Here is a 16,972-nt window from a genome sequence, read left to right as displayed (position 1 = left end):
GGAATATATAACCTTATAACCTGCTTAAAAGATTGAAGATAGGTATTACATTTGCACCTTAAATTCTACTGGAACAATGTTGAGTAAAATTTTTTTTTTTTTTGCTTTCTACATGTTTATTCAGTTGTAGATCAAATTTTTTACGGGTTCAGAATTTCCAGCACCTTGAAAGATGATGGGAAGTAACTGATAGGTAGGTGGATCAATCAGCCTTCCAGCCAAATATATCCAGTTTTTCATGGGCTCAGGTTTTCCCACATCTTAAAGAATGAAAGAAGTATATATGTATAATGGAATATTGTACAGCCATAAAAAAGAATGAAGTTCTGATACATGTTGCAGTGTGGATGAAATCGAAAACACTGTGCTGAATGAAATAAGCCAAGACACAAAAGGACAAATATTGTGCGTATGTGATTCTACTTACATACCTAGAGTAGGTAAACTCATGAAGTCAGAAAGTAGATGAGAGGTTACCTGAGGCTGTGGAGAAAGGATTGGATACCTAGTTTCTGTTTGGGGTGATGAAATGTTTTAGAAATAGATGGGGATGATGGTCGTACAAATTGTGAATGTAGTTAATGCCAATGAACTGCAAGTTTTTATGTTCTATATATTTTTTTTTTACCACAATCAGGAAACAAAGGCTGTTTGGAACCCTTAAGAGCTTGTTGCTAGTTTTACTTCTAAGTAAGGCTGAGCTTTCACTCATTCATGCTTCATCATTCTTCCCTTGTTCATGCTTCATCATTTTTGAAAAAAAGACTAGCACTGATTGAGTGGTAAGTTTATGGATAATTAATTTTCTTCCAATTTTCTTTTTTTCCCCCATAAATATGGATCACTTATAATGAAAATATCAATAAGACATTTTAAAACAAAATCAAATCAGAAAATATTTATCTTCTTTGACCTCCTATCTAGTATTTTTTTCTCTTATCCTTCATCTCTTCTTGATCATCGTTCACTTTTTTTTGGATATATAGAGCTAATTACTTAATTATACAGGTTTTATATAACCAAATTGGAGATAATTGGAAAAATAAAAGAAAGGGCTCGTCCCATCCCCTGATTCACCACTGTTACATTGAGTTTCTTGATTTTAATTTTAATGTGTTTTCTTCTGTTCTCTTATTTGCCTATATCTTTGTTTTAAGAAGAATTGGTATATAATTTGAGTTCTTGCTTTTTTTCACTTTTTGTTGCATTAGCGTCCTGCATGTGGTCTGCCTTATTGTCTTCCTAACCATCTTTTTTAAAGAGTTACAACTTCCAGTTTCTGGTCTAGCATGGAAGTTGCCACTTTGTTGTAATAACTGGTAAAAAGCTGAACTGAAAAATCAACAGCTCTTCTTAGATTCATCAGAAGTGAGGTCACAGGAGAAACCACTGCCCCCAAATTTGAAGAGACAGACAGGCGGATACAGAGAATCACAACTTACCGGAGAGAAACTTTCAAGTTGATACTTCTGTGGGAACCAGTAGGGAAGGGAAACCTGAACTAGAACTGAAGAATTCCTGCAGCCTTAGTGTGGACTAGTCTGAGAGATAAAGGGGACACAGTTGCTGGGAACCCCCACGCTTTTGTGAATTTTACCTCCAGAAACTTGGCTCATAGTGAATATCAGAAAAACCCCCTCTTGCTTCCAGCTGGGGGAGAGGAAAAGGAAGTATTTCTGAAATATGCAAGAGTATTCTGTTCTTAACAAGGTCTGCCCTTAGGAGAAACTGTTCAACCAGATCCTCATCTGCTGGGGTTTTATCAGAGCCTAACTGACCTGGGGGAAATTCTGACCTACTGTTTAGCCACTTTGTTCCACAGCTAGGAGTGGAATGACGGGGGAGGGGGATGACCGAGAGGCACATGTGAAGTTCACAGTTCAGAGACACAGGCTTACTGAAGCCTAAGACCCATTCACAGGACTGCAACTTCCCTTCCTGCCACAGCTCACCACCACGCTATTGAAGGCCTGTTTACAGCAGTTCCTTTTATCCGGTACACCACGCTATCTGACAGTCAACAGAAAGTTACAAGGCGTATTAAAAGGCGAAAGGCAGTTTGAAGACATAGCGCAGGCTTCAGGGCCAGACTCAAATGTGCTAGGGATGTTGGGATTATCAGAGGAGTAATCTAAAGCAACTGTGATGAAGATGCTGAGGGCACTAATGGTTGTGGTAGATAGCAGAAAAGAACAGATGAACAATGTTAGCAGAGGGTGGGAATTCTAAGAAAGAACCGAAATGAAATGCTAGAGATCAAAAACACTGTGACAGAAATGAAGAGTGCCTTTGGTGGGGCGTATTAGTAGACCGGACATGCCTCAGGAGAGACTCTCTGAGCTTGAGAACAGCTCGACAGAAACCACCAAAACTGAAAAGCAAAGAGAAAAAAGGTTGGAAAAAAACAGAACAGAACATCCATTAACTGTGGGGCAACTACAAAAGGTGAAATACACAAATAATGGAAATTCCAGAAGGAGAAGAAAGGAGAAAAGAAATATTTGAAACAATAATGACTGAGAATTACCCCAAATTAATATCAAATACCAAACCACAGATCCAGGAAGCTCGGAGAAAACCAAGCAGGATAAGTGCCCCAAAAAGTGCCCAAAGTGTATAATTTTCAAACTACAGAAAATCAAAGATTAAGAAAAAAAAATCCTCAAAAGAAGCCAGAGGAAGAACACACCTCACCTATGCAGAAGCAGTGATAAGAGTTGCATCCAGCTTCTCATGTGAGCCAGAAGAGAGTGGAGTGAAATATTTAAAGTGCTTAGAAGAGAAGAAACACCAGCCTAGGATTCTGTGCCTTGCAATATGAGTGAGGGCGGAAATAAAGACTTTCTCAGACAAACAAAATTTAAGGGAATTTGTTGCCAGTAGACCTGCTTTGCAAGAAATGTTAAAACAAGTTCTTTAGAGAGAAGGGAAATAATGTAGGTTAGAAACTCAGACTGTACTTCCTTACATAAAGTAAGGAAGAGTCATAAAAAAAAATAAGTGAAGGTAAAATAAAAACTTTATTGTTCTAATAGATAACAGTTTGTTCAGAGTAATAGTATCAGTAATGTTTTTGATTATGTATACTTATGTACAAACATATGCTGTGCATAAGTGCAATGAATAAAACCAAGTATACAAGGATGGGGGAGGATTTATGATTATTTTGTTATTATAACATACTTACACTGCCCATGAAGTGGGATAGTATTATTTGAAAGTGGAATTGGATGAGATATAATTGTCTATTGCAAACTCTAGGGCAACCACTTAGAAAAGTTAAAAAAAAAAAAAGCATAACCAATATAACAAAGAAAAGAGAGAAAATGGAATCGTATAAAATCTCATGTGAAACCACAAAAGGCAGAGAAAGTGGAAGACAAAAAATAGGAACAAAGAACAAGGGCAGCAAATAGAAAGCAATAACAAATACGGTAGTTAGTAGTCCAACTGCATCAGTAATCACTGAACATCAGTGGTGTAAATGCACAGATTAAAAGACGGAGATTGTTAGCGCGGATCAAAAAACAGGATTCAGCTATGTTGTCTACAAGAATCCCTTTTAAATATAAAGGCACACAGACAGGGGATTAAGAGTCACAGACTGCTATGTATACAGTTGAGCTATAAGGGTATATTATACAGCATGGGGAATACAGCCGATATTTTATAATAATTTCAGTGGAGTATAACCTTTAATAATTGTTAATGACTATGCTGTACACCTGAAACTTATAAATACTGTAAATCAACTATACTTCAATTAAAAAAAGACACACAGATTAAAAGTAAATGGATGGAGGAAGATATAAAAGGGTACACCATCGCTAGCACTCATTAAAAGACAGTAGGAGTAGTGTATTAATTTCAGATGGCAGATTTTACACCAAGGAAAGTTTCCAGGGATAAAGAGGGGAATTACATAATGATAAAGAAATCAATTCTTCAGGAAGACAACAATCCTTAATATGTATGTATCTAAAACAGGACATCAAACCATGTGAGGTAAAAACTGATGGAACTGCAAGGAGAAGTAGATGAGTCCATCATCACAGTTGTATCCAGCAGACAGGACATAATCGAACTCAACAGCATCATCCATCAACTGACTGTAATGACATCTATGAAAGACAGTCTGTCCAAACTCACGCAAGTGTATGTAGACAACCTGAATAGTTCTATTTCTATTAAAGAAATTGAATCATTAATTAATAACCTTCCAGAGCAGAAAGCACCAGGCCCAGATGGATTCACTGGTGAATTCCACCAAACATTTAAGGATGAACTGTAAGTTCTCAGTGGTCTCTTTCAGACGATAGAAGCAGAGGGAATAGTTCCTACATCATTCTGTGAGGGCAGCATTACCCTAATATCAAAACTGGATAAAGACATTGTAAGAAAAGAAAACATACAGACTTGAATATCTCATGAACACAGATGCAAAAGCTCTTAACAAAATATTAGCAAACTGAATCCAACAATGTGTAAAAGGAGTCACATACTATGACCAAGTGGGATTCATCTCAGGTATGAAAGGCTGGTTTAACTTTTGAAAATCAATTCATGTATTCCATCATATCAACAGGCTAAAGAGGAAAAATCTCATGGTCATATCAGTAGATGAAGAAAAGCATTTGACAACATCCAACACTTATTCATAATAAAAACTCTCAACAAACTAGAGGAGCACTTTTTCAGCTTGCCAAAGAATGTATACAGAAATGTACAGCTAACGTTGTACTTCGCAGTGAGAAGCTTGCAGCTTTCCCACTAAGATCAGGAGCAAAGCAAGGATGTTCCCTGTCACCACTGCTTTTCAGCGCCGTACTGGAAACCCTTGTTAATGCAAAAAAAAAAAAAAAAAAAAAAAAAGGGTTGAAGGGAAAGGTATACAGACTGGGAACAGACCTGCTTCCAAAGGATGGAATATGGGAAAATGACTCGGCAAGCACTTTTTTCACCAAGTGACCTTGATAAGCATTACCAGTGGTAAGTCATGTTTATAGACTGTACCCATTAATAACGCCGTGACGTGAAGGGCGCTTCAGTTTCACCACTGTGGTATTTTCCCTGATACCCATAGCTCCTGCCTAATCATGAGCAAAACATCAGACAAACTCAAATTGTATGACTTACAAAATACCTGCAATGCTCCTTAAAACTATTGAGGTTATGAAAAATAAGGGAAGACTGAGAAATTGTCACAGGCTAGAAGAGACTAAATGCAATGTGATATCCTGGATTGGATCCTAGAACAAAAGAAAGACTTTAGTAGATAAACTAGTGAAATCCAAATAAAATCTGGCATTTAGTAGTAGTGATGTACCTATATTGGTTTCATAGTTTTGACAAACGTTCGAAGGTCTTGTTAAGACATTAGGAAAAACTGGGTGAGGGAAATACGGGAACTCTCTACTATGTTGAAATTTTAAAAATCTAAACCTATCACAAAATAAAATGCTTATTTAAAATATATTAACACAGATGCTGACCACTTGTCACCAACTCAGACTGCCTACCAAGCTAGTACGTCACTGTGTTAATGTCCGTCTTCCCTAGATTGTTATACTAGACTCCCAGGTGTTCTCCCTGTTCCCACCTTTATCCCTTTGCAGTCTATTCACATCGTGGCCTGGATCTCTCCTCTTTTCGGAATCTTATAGTGACTCCTCATCTCCTCCCCCTAGTAAATGTTCTGACTATGGACTTATTTTTTTAAATTGAAGTATACTTGATTTACAATGTTGTGTTAGTTTCAGTGTATAGCAAAATGATTCAGTTATACATACATACACATATATATATATATATATATATTCTTTTCCATTATAGGTTATTACAAGGTTTTGAATATAGTTCCCTGTGCTATATAATAGGTTCTCGTTTATATATAATAGTGTGTATATCTTAATCCCAAACTCCCAATTTATCCCCCCTCACCTTTCCCTTTGGTAACCATAGTTGGTTTTTTATGTCTGTGAATCTATTTCTGATTTGTAGATACGTTCATTTGTATCTTGATTTTTTTAGATTCCACATGTAATATCAATACAATATCATTGATATTTGTCTTTTTCTGATTTACCTCACTTAATAATCTCTAGGTTCATCCATGTTGCTGCAGATGACATCATCTTATTTTTTTATGGCTGAGTAGTATTCCATTGTGTGTGTATATGTATATACATATATATATACATATACCACATCTTCTTTATCCATTCATCTCTTGATGGGCATTTAGGTTGCTTCCATGTTTTGGCTGTTGTATATAGTGCTTCTGTGAACATTGTGGTGCATGTATCTTTTTGAATTAGAGTTCCCCTCCAGATATATGCCCAGGAGTGGGATTGCTGGTTCATGTATTAAGTCTGTTTTTAGTTTTTTGAGGAATCTCCATACTGTTTTCCATAATGGCTGCACCAAACTACATTCCCACCAGCAGTGTCAGAGGGTCCCCTTTTCTCCACACCGTCTCCAGCATTTATCATTAGTGGACTTTTGAATGACAGCCATTCTAATCAGTGTGAGGTGACACTTTGTAGTTTTGATTTGCATTTCTCTGATCTTTTCATGTGCCAACTGGCCATCTGTATGTCTTCATTGGAGACATGTCTGTTTAGGTGTCTGCCCATGTTCTGCTTGGGTTGTTTGTTTTTTTGTTATTGAGTTGTATGAGCCTTTTATAAAATAGGAAAGATCATATTATTTTTCACATGTGTAAAATCCTGAGTGACTCTCAGTTATAATCCAAATAGGTTCCAAATTCCTTTCTTATAAGACCCTTAATGATGGGTCCCGGGTTGACTTTTCTAATTTCACTTCCTGCACTTTACCTAAAATTACTACGCATTGGCCATAATGGTCTCCTCTAAGTTCTTCTAACCCGTGCTATTCAAAATGGAGCCACTAGCCACATGCAGCTGTTGAGTGCTTGAACTTGGCTAGGCTGAGATGGGATGTGTTGTAAGCGTAAAGTACACACTGAACTTCAGACTTAGTGTTTTAATACTTTAGAAAGAATGTAAACTATTTCATTAAATGTTCATTATCTGTTGAAATGATGTTTTGGAGGTATTTGGATTCAATGAAAAATATAATTTCCCTTGCTTTTACTTTTTAAACTGTAGCTACTGGAAAATTTAAAATAACCATCACGGCCTGCATCTGTGGCTCACCTTATATTTCTCCTGGGCAGCCCTTTTCTAACCCATTAAGGTTTTAAATTCCTCCGCGCCTTTGTTCATGCTGTTCCTGTCTTTTTTTTTCTGCCTAGCTCTTTCTACAGCTGGCTTCTTCCTGTTCATCTTCTAGATCTTAACTTGAATGTTGCCTCTTCAGAAGGGCAGTCCCTAACCACCTATCAAATTCAGTTCTTGTCTGATGCCCTCGTGCTTGTTCACCAGTTGACTTCTTAGCTGGTTCCCTGTATATTTATGTATATTCAGCACCCAGTGAAGTGCTGTCTCAGAATATGCTCTAAATAAATTCTTGTCACAGGAGTAATACTGGAATGCCTTTCAGGTCTTCTGTAAGAAGCAAACATGTGAAAATATTTTATTAAGGGCTGCACCAATGTTATTCATATGTAGAGAAGCTGAAGAAATTGTTTGTGTGCCCCCTGGGAAATTAAGATTCAGCTGGATGAAGCAGAGTCTGTGAATTTAGCCAGCATTTTGTGTTCTTCAAACTTTGCATCTAATAGTTTGATCTATAATATTCTTTGGGTGACAGTATGAATATATATGAAATAATCTTTTTATTTCTCAAGGAACTAATAGGTAGTACACCTGAATGGCTGATGACACTACAGTATAAGGATAATTTATGATGTATATACCATAGGGTTGGAGGTTAGACTAGGTGATCACATCAAGTATCTGAGTGTAAGCACTCAGTAAATATTAACTGTTATTACTTTATTAATGAATGTCAAAATATTTAATAGTCATTTTTCAATAATCTGCAGGGGATTGGTTCCAGGACCCCCTGTGGGTACCAAAATTTGAGGATGCTCAGTGATGCAGTATTTGCATATAACCTATCCACATCTTCCCATGTACTTTAAATCAACATTATACTATCTAATAAAATGTAAATACTGTGTGCATAGTTGCCAGCATATGACAAATTCAAGTTTTGCTTTTTTAACTTTCTGGAATTTTTTTTTCTCAATATTTTTGATACATGGTTGATTGAATTGGCAGATTCAGGACCTGCATGTACAGAGGACTGACTGTATAGTCAAAAAGCACTACAGATGAAGAAAAAGGTGAGATAGAACACAAAGTTAGAGACACCTTAAAAAGTGAGTTCTCTTTGGAACAGCATTTTTCAGAATATGTTTTGCAGATAATGATGAAAAAAGGATTTATGGCCAGTTAAGTTTGGAAAGTATATTCCTCTACCTTCTATTTTGATAGTGTATAGTGTATAATAATATAGTTATGTCCCTGCGAAGTTCTGTAATCAAAAAAAATTCACCTAATCTATAGAACTGCAGCTTTCAGTAACATGGTTCACTACATAGCTTGGAAAAACTCTTTGTATATAAAGCATATAGAAATGCAAATGCCCTTTTAAATGCAGAGCTGTATTTCCAAGAAGGTAAGGGAAATGCCCTGGGCAAAAATCAGCCCAAAACTGGGAACTAGGTGGCCTTCAAACTTGCTCATGTGTTGTGTGAACTATTTATTTACTTTTTTGAATAAACAATAGAAAGCTAGAGTAGCTGTATTAATTTTGGACAAAGCATTATGTATTGATAAAGGCGAGGTCAAGTCTCCAAAAGACATAGTTGATGAGGCAAAAGCTGATAGAACTTCAAGGAGAAACAGACAGATTTGTCACTGTGGTTGGAGATTTCAGCACCTGTCTTTCAGTGATTTATAGATACAGCAAGCAGAAAATCAGTACTGTCCTTAGCTGAACAGTACCATCAATCAGCTGGATTTAATGATGTTTATAGAGTACTTTACCTGACAGCCACAGAATACACATTCTTTTCAGGCTTACTGCACCAGTCACCAAGATGGGCTACATTCTGGGCCATAAAACATTCCTGAATTTGTGCTCTCAGACCACAATAGTTCAGAATAACAGAAGTTGGAAAATCTGAAAATATTTAGAGATTAAACAACACATCTCTAAATAGCACATAGTTCAAAAAAAGTCTTAGAAATTTAAAATATTTTGAACTAAAGGAAAATCAAGAGCAGCAAAAGCAGTGCTTAGAGGCTAATTTATAGCATTGAGTGTATAAGAAAAGAAGAAAGATGTAAAATGAGAATTCTAAGCTTTCAACTTAGATAACTGTAGAAAAAGAGCAATATAAACCTTAAGCAAGTGGAAGAAAAGAAGTAAAAATTAGAGCATAAATAAAACTGAAACAGGAGGACAGTGAGAGAAAAATCAACAGAACTAAAAGCTGGCTCTTTAAAAAGGTCAATGAAGTTGACAGACCTCTATCTAGCCAGGCTAACAAAGACCAAAAAAGAAGACACAAATTACTAATACAAGGAATGAAAGAGATACATTTCTTTTTTTATTTAATTGTCACAAAGTACACAGTTGACCCTTGACCAATGCGGGGGTTAAGGACACCAACACTCACACAATCAAAAATCCACGTATAACTTTACAGCTGGCCCTCTGTATCTGTGGTTCTGCATCCTTGGATTCTAACAACCACAGGTCTTGTAGTACTGTAGTACATACTTACTGAAAAAAATCTATGTATAAGTGGGCCCATGCAGTTCCAACCCGTGGTGTTCAAGGGTCAACTGTACATAACAAAAAAATTAACAGTTTAACCATTTTTAAGTGTATGGTTCGGTGGTGGTCACGTTGCTGTGAACCGTCATCATCCTCCATCTCAAGTACCCATTAAACCCCCCATCCCCCACTCCCCTGACAACCACCATTCTAATTTTCTGCCTCTATGACTTTGACTACTCTTGGTACCTCATGTTAATGGAATCATACAATGTTTGTCATTTTGTGACTGGCTTATTTCACCTAGCATAATGTCTTTAGGGTTTGTTCATGTGGCGTATGTCAGAATTCTCATCCTTTTTAAGGCCAAATAATATTCCACTGTGTATAACAATAACATTTAAAAAATCCATTCATCCATTGATGAAAACTAGAGCTACGCCTGCCATTTGGATATTGTGGATAATGCTGCTGTGAACTTGGGCGTACAAATACCTCGTGGAGGCCCTTCTTTCAGTCCTGTTAGGTATATACCCAGAAGTGGGATTGTTGGATCATATGGTAATTCTGTGTTCAATTTTTTGAGGAGCCATCACACTTTTCCACAGCAGCTGCACCATTTTTCCATTTTCCATTCCCATCAGCAATGCCAACAGTTTTTATTTTCTGCTTCTTTAATTTTTATTTTTATAATAGCTATCTATTCTGATGTGTCTAAAATGGTATCTTACTGTGCTTTGCTTTGCATTCCCTAGTTAGTGATGTTGAGCATCTTTTCATGTGACCGTTGCACTTACTGACCATTTCTATATCTTTGGAGAAATCTCTGTTCAGGTCCTTTGCCCATTTCTTAATTGAGTTGTTTGAGTTGTTGTTGGTTTTAGGAGTTCTTTATAAACTCTGGATATAATTCTTTATCAGATAGGTGATTTGCAAATATTTTCTCCCATTCTGTGGATTGCCTTTTTTACTCTGTTGATAGTGTCCTTTGATGCATAGAACTTTTAATTTTGATGAAGTTTAGTTTATCTAATTTTTCCTTTTTTGTCTGTGCTTTTGGTGTCATATTTAAGAATCATTGCCAAATCATTGTCGAAAAGCTTTTAACCTGTGTTTTCTTCTAAGAGTTTTATGGTTTTAGCTTTTATGTTTAGATCTTTGATCCATTTTAAGTTAATAGGTAAGTCTTTACAGTCTTAATCTTGGATTTCTCATCTCTAAAATTGAAGACATTACCTGTCCTACAGAATTGTGAGTGAGCATTAAGTGAGTTAATATTAATTGATATGAAAAGTTGTAAAAAAAAATGCTGATTGTTGAATCAGCCTTAATATTATAAGAGAAACTAACCCCCAAAAGATAAAAAATAACCATAACAGCCTAGTTATCTGAATTGTGTCAATTTTTTCTTTGTTTAATAAAATCAAATGAAGTTAAGTGCCTGTTCGAAGGCCTTTTGGGAAAGTAGCTTTTGTTGTATGGTAAAATCCTCACCACCCTTCTGGAACCTCTAGCCTCCAGCAATCAGCTGAATTCAGAAGTGTCAGGAATAAAGGCCATAGTGATGGGAACAGGAATATTTTGCAGTTCCTCATTCTTCTTCTTGCAGATGCCCCTCCACCTTCTGGTTTCTGCTTCCTTCACTGTGGGGAGTGGATTCACACTCACTAATGTGAGGTCTTTAGTGGCCACATCCACTGCAAAGTTTTGGTCTTGCTCGCTTTTGACAGTGGTTAAGAACAGAGAATCTCAAGCCGGATTGTCTACATTCCATTTTTACTAGCTTTCTGATGTCGTATAAAGTTGTGTAACCTCTCTGCGTCATCATTTAAGAAGTGTTACCACTTTTAGAATGGGGAAAATAGTGACACCTGCTCTAGAGTATTTTAGATTTTGGATCTACAATTGGAATCTTTAAAAACAGCCCCTTTGGGAAGTTAAGCGCATCCTTATCAGTTCTAATAAAATGGGAAGTGAAAAAGGGACAGTGTTTCTCATAGGAGATTCTTCTATTCAGATGTTGTAGTAGTATCTAAGGCTTTTACTAAGCTTTATTTAATTTATACTTACTTTATTATTTTACTTTTAAAAGAGCAGTTTTAGGTTCACAGCAAAATTAAGTGGAAAGTACAGAGGTTTCCCATATACCCCGTACCCGTTGACACGCAGACCCTTCCACACTGTCAACGTCCGCCGCCAGAGTGGTGGCCATGTCTCAGCTGATGAACCTGTGCTGACGTCATAATCACCCGAAGCCCATAGTTGACGTTACACTTCACTCTTTGTGGTGCCCATCCTGTGGGTTCAGGTAGATGTGTGATGGCATGTAGCCGTCGTCACTGTATCATGGGGAGTATTTTCACTGCCCTAAAATCCCCTGTGCCTTTCTTTTTTGTCCCTCCCCTCCCCCGACCGCTGGCAACCACTGATCTTTTTACTGTCTCCATAGTTTTGCCTTTTCCAGAAAGTCAAATAGTTGGACTTACACATTATGTAGATTTTTCAGATTGACTAGGCCCTTTTAAAATTGAGATATAATTCACATACCATAAAATTCACTCCTTTAAAGTGTACAGTTAGGTGGCGTTTAATGTATTCACAGGGTTGTGTAAGTGTCACCACAGTCCAATCCGAGAATGTTTTCCTCACTCCAGGAAGAAACCCTGCACCTATTAGCAGTCATTCCCCATCTGCCCTCCTGTAAGCCGTCCAGGCCACTAAACTGCTTTCTATCTCTGCATTTGCCTGTTCTGGACATTTTACTGAAATGGAATCATACAATATGCGGCCCTTTGTGTCTGACTGCTAAGCGTTTTTAATGATGATTTTAACCTTTTCAAAGTATGTTCATGTTTAAAAATAAATGCATAACACCTCTATGAGGTAGACAGGAACTTTGTGACATAATTGCATCGTCAGATTTACTGTGTCTTCATGTCCTCAGTTGACCATAGGATGAGGGAGAGAGGTATAGAGGTGGCGAGGCAGAGATTTGAAAAAGCAGGGTTAAAGGAAAAATAGGACGTGATGATATATGAAAAATAACTCAGTCCTGTGGGATTTCTAGAACCATGAGTATTAAACGTTATTAAAGTACAAGTGCAATTAAACACTCCAGCTATATTTAAGGATTTAAAATGAGGAGATAGGTTGTGAAGCCTTCCGTAGTTACAGACTCAGTCGCGTTTTGTCAAGGTTGAAAGGATGTCAGGACTGTGTTCTTGATTATTCCAAACCCTTCAGATGGAAGCCCGTTGCTACAGTGTGCAGAAGGGGTATGATAAATTTTTAATTTATTTCTTAAAATAAATTAAAGCAAATAAAATAGGTGTCTTTTGCCTTTGCTGCAGTTAGCTCAGGTAGAAGACTTCTATATAATGGAAATGTAAGGCATTAATGCCTGAAAGTTCTAGGTATATTTGACATCAATGGTCAATTTTAGTAAAGGGTAACATTATTTTAAAATTTATCTTTATTGAAATATAGTTGATTTACAATGTTGTGTTAGTTTTAGGTGTACAGCAAAGTGATTCAGTTATACATACACATATATATTCTTTTTCAGATTCTTTTTCGTTATAGGTTATTACAAGATACTGAATGTAGTTCCCTGTGCTGTACAGTTGTTTATTTTATACATAGTAGTGTGTATCTGACAATCCTCAAACCCTAGTTTATTCCTCTCCCCATTCCTGTCCTCTTTGGTAGCCATAGTTTGTGTTTTTATGTCTGTGAGTATTTCCGGCTTGTAAATAAGTTCATTTGTATCATTTTTTTAAAGATCCCACATATAAGTGATATTACATGATATTTGTCTTTCTCTGACTTACTTCACTTAATATGATAATCTCTAGGTCCATCCAAGGGTAACATTTTCTGTAAATTTTACATATTAGGTTTTCTGTTTTAAAGTAGAGTATGCTTTTGAGGTGCAAATTAGTGCCATCTCCGCAGCTGAGTTTGTAGTTGTACCCTTGTGGAGAAGATCAGTAAGATGATGACAAATCAGGCCACCTTGCTGTCTGCCATGGCTCTTACCTCTCCTGGCAGAAAGGACGTCCTGCCTCAGCGTTTGGTTCCTTCCTGTGTGGCATTTTGCCATGATGAGCTGTGCTGCTGGGCTGCTTGTTGGCAAGGAGGCTTTTTTTGCCTGGAACCTTAAATGATCTGCCCCATGCTTCTCTTGCTTGGCTCTCTCACTTCATCCTGCCTGTCTTTTCTTGGGGAGTCTTCCCTCAACAGTAAGAGTTCCCCGATCCCTTCTGTTAACACCATTCCAGGGGAAGTAAGTTCCAAAAGGGGAAAAGTTACTGAAAATGGAAAAGAAATGAGAGATATCCTTAGGTTAATAAAACTCTTGCCCCGATTCACTTGTAATAAAATCTTTGTTTTAAAAGTTCCAGCCTCATGTTGGTTGGCTTAACTATGGCCTCAGAATCCATTTTCCATGTTATCCTTTCTCTGCATTGAATTTTCCAGCTGCTGTGTTGAGCTGGAGGAAGTGGGGACTGAGGAGTCGAGAGAGTCGTGTATGTGTTAATGTGAAGAGGAAAGCCTTCGGTGACCCATGAGGACAGAGCAGTAGTATCTGCTGAGATAGTCTGGGTGGGATTTTTATTTGTGTGTATGTGTTGGTGTTTTAACTTGTTTGTGTGTAAATTGCTGTATATAAGCAAGGTTAGCTGAGAATATGCGGATCCAGAAAATAATTTGTTCTGCTTTACCCACCTATTGCATAAAATTTAAGATCTTCTCAAAGCACATAAAAGTGCTTCATTGTGTTTGTCTAAGAACTTCACAATCAACCTCTTTTTGTGATAGTTTTTAAAAAGTACAAAAACTCATTAAAATACCTTATTTTGTAAACTCACCAGGAACGTTTTGTTTTATATAGATACTCAAATATGGCTGTTGTTCATATTGTTTTCCATTACTGAAGTGATAATGCTTTGTTTGAATATTATTTATATACATTGTCTTTTAACTGAATTTGTTGTAGACGTGTCTGCTTGGGAGACGGGCATGGTTTATGAAGACCAGATAGACTTTGGTTTAGTTCACTGAACCTGATGAGGCGGATTCTAAAGGCTTTTCTAGTCCTCATTGCCCACCTGAAACACAAACTCATCTTCAGCTCTTGACTTTCAGCTCCTATACTTGCCACTGGTAGGGGATGCCATCTCATTCTGTTTCTGACTAGTTCTAACTATTTGAAAATTATACCCTGGAACTCTCTTACTCTGTTAATGCAATAATTTATTGTAATTTTGTTCTCTCTACTATAAAAATAATTCTTTTTTTTTTAACTTGATATTTTGGTGGTAAAAATACACCACTCTTGAGTGATTTGAAGACACATGAGTCTCCTGATGCTAAGCCCAGTTTTTGTTGAATTGTTGGTCATGTTACGGGATTTCCCTACCCTCATCACCTAATGGATATGTTTTACTTCCTTGATGTTCAAATATTTTTGACAACAACCTCAAAAAGGAGTATGTTTTTTATCCCAACTCGGCATACCCCCCCACGTAGTACATAGTTTAATAACTGAGACAAATTTTATCAGACAACATATCTTTACATTGGCACTTTCTATTCTTTCTCATTTTTAAAAATGCTGGTGTTAACCTGTTAAATTGGTTCTATCACTTTCTGATGGACTTAGCCTGTAGTTTGGTAAACACTGTTCTATTTTGTCCTTGCTGCGGAACTGAAATAGAGGTTCCAAAAGCTGTATGTTAGGATAATCATTGCTAAAACAGGTTTTATCTTTATTAACTCAAAGAGAATATTATGATGGAAGTTATCAAGTAAAACTTAACAGGATTACCGAGTTCTTGTTAATGCGTACAACAGAACTGAAATACGTGCAATTTTTATTTTTATCCTTAGGTGGCGACAGACAAGGTTGCAGAGAAGTTGAGTTCTACTCTCTCATGGGTGAAGAACACAGTATCACACACAGTCAGTCAGATGGCCAGTCAGGTGGCAAGTCCATCTGCTTCATTACACACCACGTCCTCATCTACCACGCTGTCGACACCGGCCCTCTCACCGGCCTCCCCATCGCAGCTGAGTCCAGACGACTTAGAACTCCTGGCTAAGCTGGAGGAACAGAATAGGTGAGTGAGGGGCTTGGCTGTTCTCTACTTGTTGTACAGACTCAGCCGTTCACATACACATATGTGCCATAATCAAAATTTAAATATTTGTTTGTATTAAGAATGTTTACTTTCTGGTTTTTGGCTCTGTGTTTATCACAGTTACCTAACAAAGTAGTCAAGTCTTTTTTGGAGGAGTTGGTCTTAAAACTAAAATTGGACTAAAATTTTTTTCTGGCTCAGATGGCTTTAGTGATTTGTTTTCTTAATATAGCAAATTCTCTGACTTCTTCCTGAATTTTAGAAAAAAAAATTAGGACAAATAAAACTACCATTTTTTTTTAAACTCTCTAAGAAGTCCCCTTTGGTTAAGGTGTAGAATAATTTGGGATGGCTGTCTGATTTGTGGTTCAGAGTGGAACGTTTCTTCATAAATTTATTCATGGAAGGCAAAGTATTCTTTTCTTTTAATGATATGAAATAAAATACTTGTTTACTCTGTTATTAATGTGTTCTGTGGACCCTGTGTGCCCTTTCACTGTATTATAAGCAGAAGTTCTTTAGGGCATCAGCTACAAAAGAATTACTGGCAGAACATCCTTTTGTGTTCAGTCAAGGTATATACCACCACTGGCTCTGAGGATAATAACAGATAATTTCCAACAGCTCTTTTGGTATGTAACTGACATAATAAAGCACACACACTTAAGGTATACAATTTGATAAGTTATGACATATGTAGATACCTGTGAAATTGTCACCAAAACCAGGAAAATGAACATACCCATTATCTGCCTGTTTATCCCCAGGCAGCTGTTGATCTGCTTTTGGTCACTGTAGATTAGTTTGCATGTTCTAGAATTTTATAGAAATGGAATCATAGTATATACTCCTTTTTAATGGGTTATTTCACTAGCAGCATTATTTTGAGATTCATTTATGTTGTATCACATATGAATAGGTCATTCCTTTTTTATTGCTTAGTAGTATTCCACCGTATGGCTATATCACATTTTACCTACTCACCTGTTGTTGTGAAATGCTATAAACGTTTGTGTAAAAACCTTTGTATCGATGTATGCTTTCAGTTCTCCTGGACAAATACCTAGGGGTGGAATGGCTGGTTGAGGTGTACATTTAATTGTCAAACTGGTTTC

General features: G+C 36.9%; 1 protein-coding gene across 6 annotated transcripts in view; it reads left to right on the top strand.

The window, feature by feature from the left end:
• EVI5 (ecotropic viral integration site 5) overlaps positions 1–16,972 on the top strand; it is a 166,939-nt gene that overhangs the window by 12,875 nt on the left and 137,092 nt on the right. For all 6 annotated transcript variants that reach the window (XM_031457600.2, XM_031457599.2, XM_064488716.1 and 3 more), the window contains exon 2: positions 15,607–15,836. In XM_031457600.2, the coding sequence (XP_031313460.1) occupies positions 15,688–15,836 (149 nt within the window). In that variant the 5' untranslated portion in view covers positions 15,607–15,687. The remainder of the gene's footprint in view (positions 1–15,606; positions 15,837–16,972) is intronic.

Source organism: Camelus dromedarius, chromosome 9 (genome assembly GCF_036321535.1).
Source record: "Camelus dromedarius isolate mCamDro1 chromosome 9, mCamDro1.pat, whole genome shotgun sequence".
In the NCBI taxonomy this organism is placed as follows: Eukaryota; Metazoa; Chordata; class Mammalia; order Artiodactyla; family Camelidae; genus Camelus; species Camelus dromedarius.
This window is presented reverse-complemented; position numbering and strand designations above follow the sequence as displayed.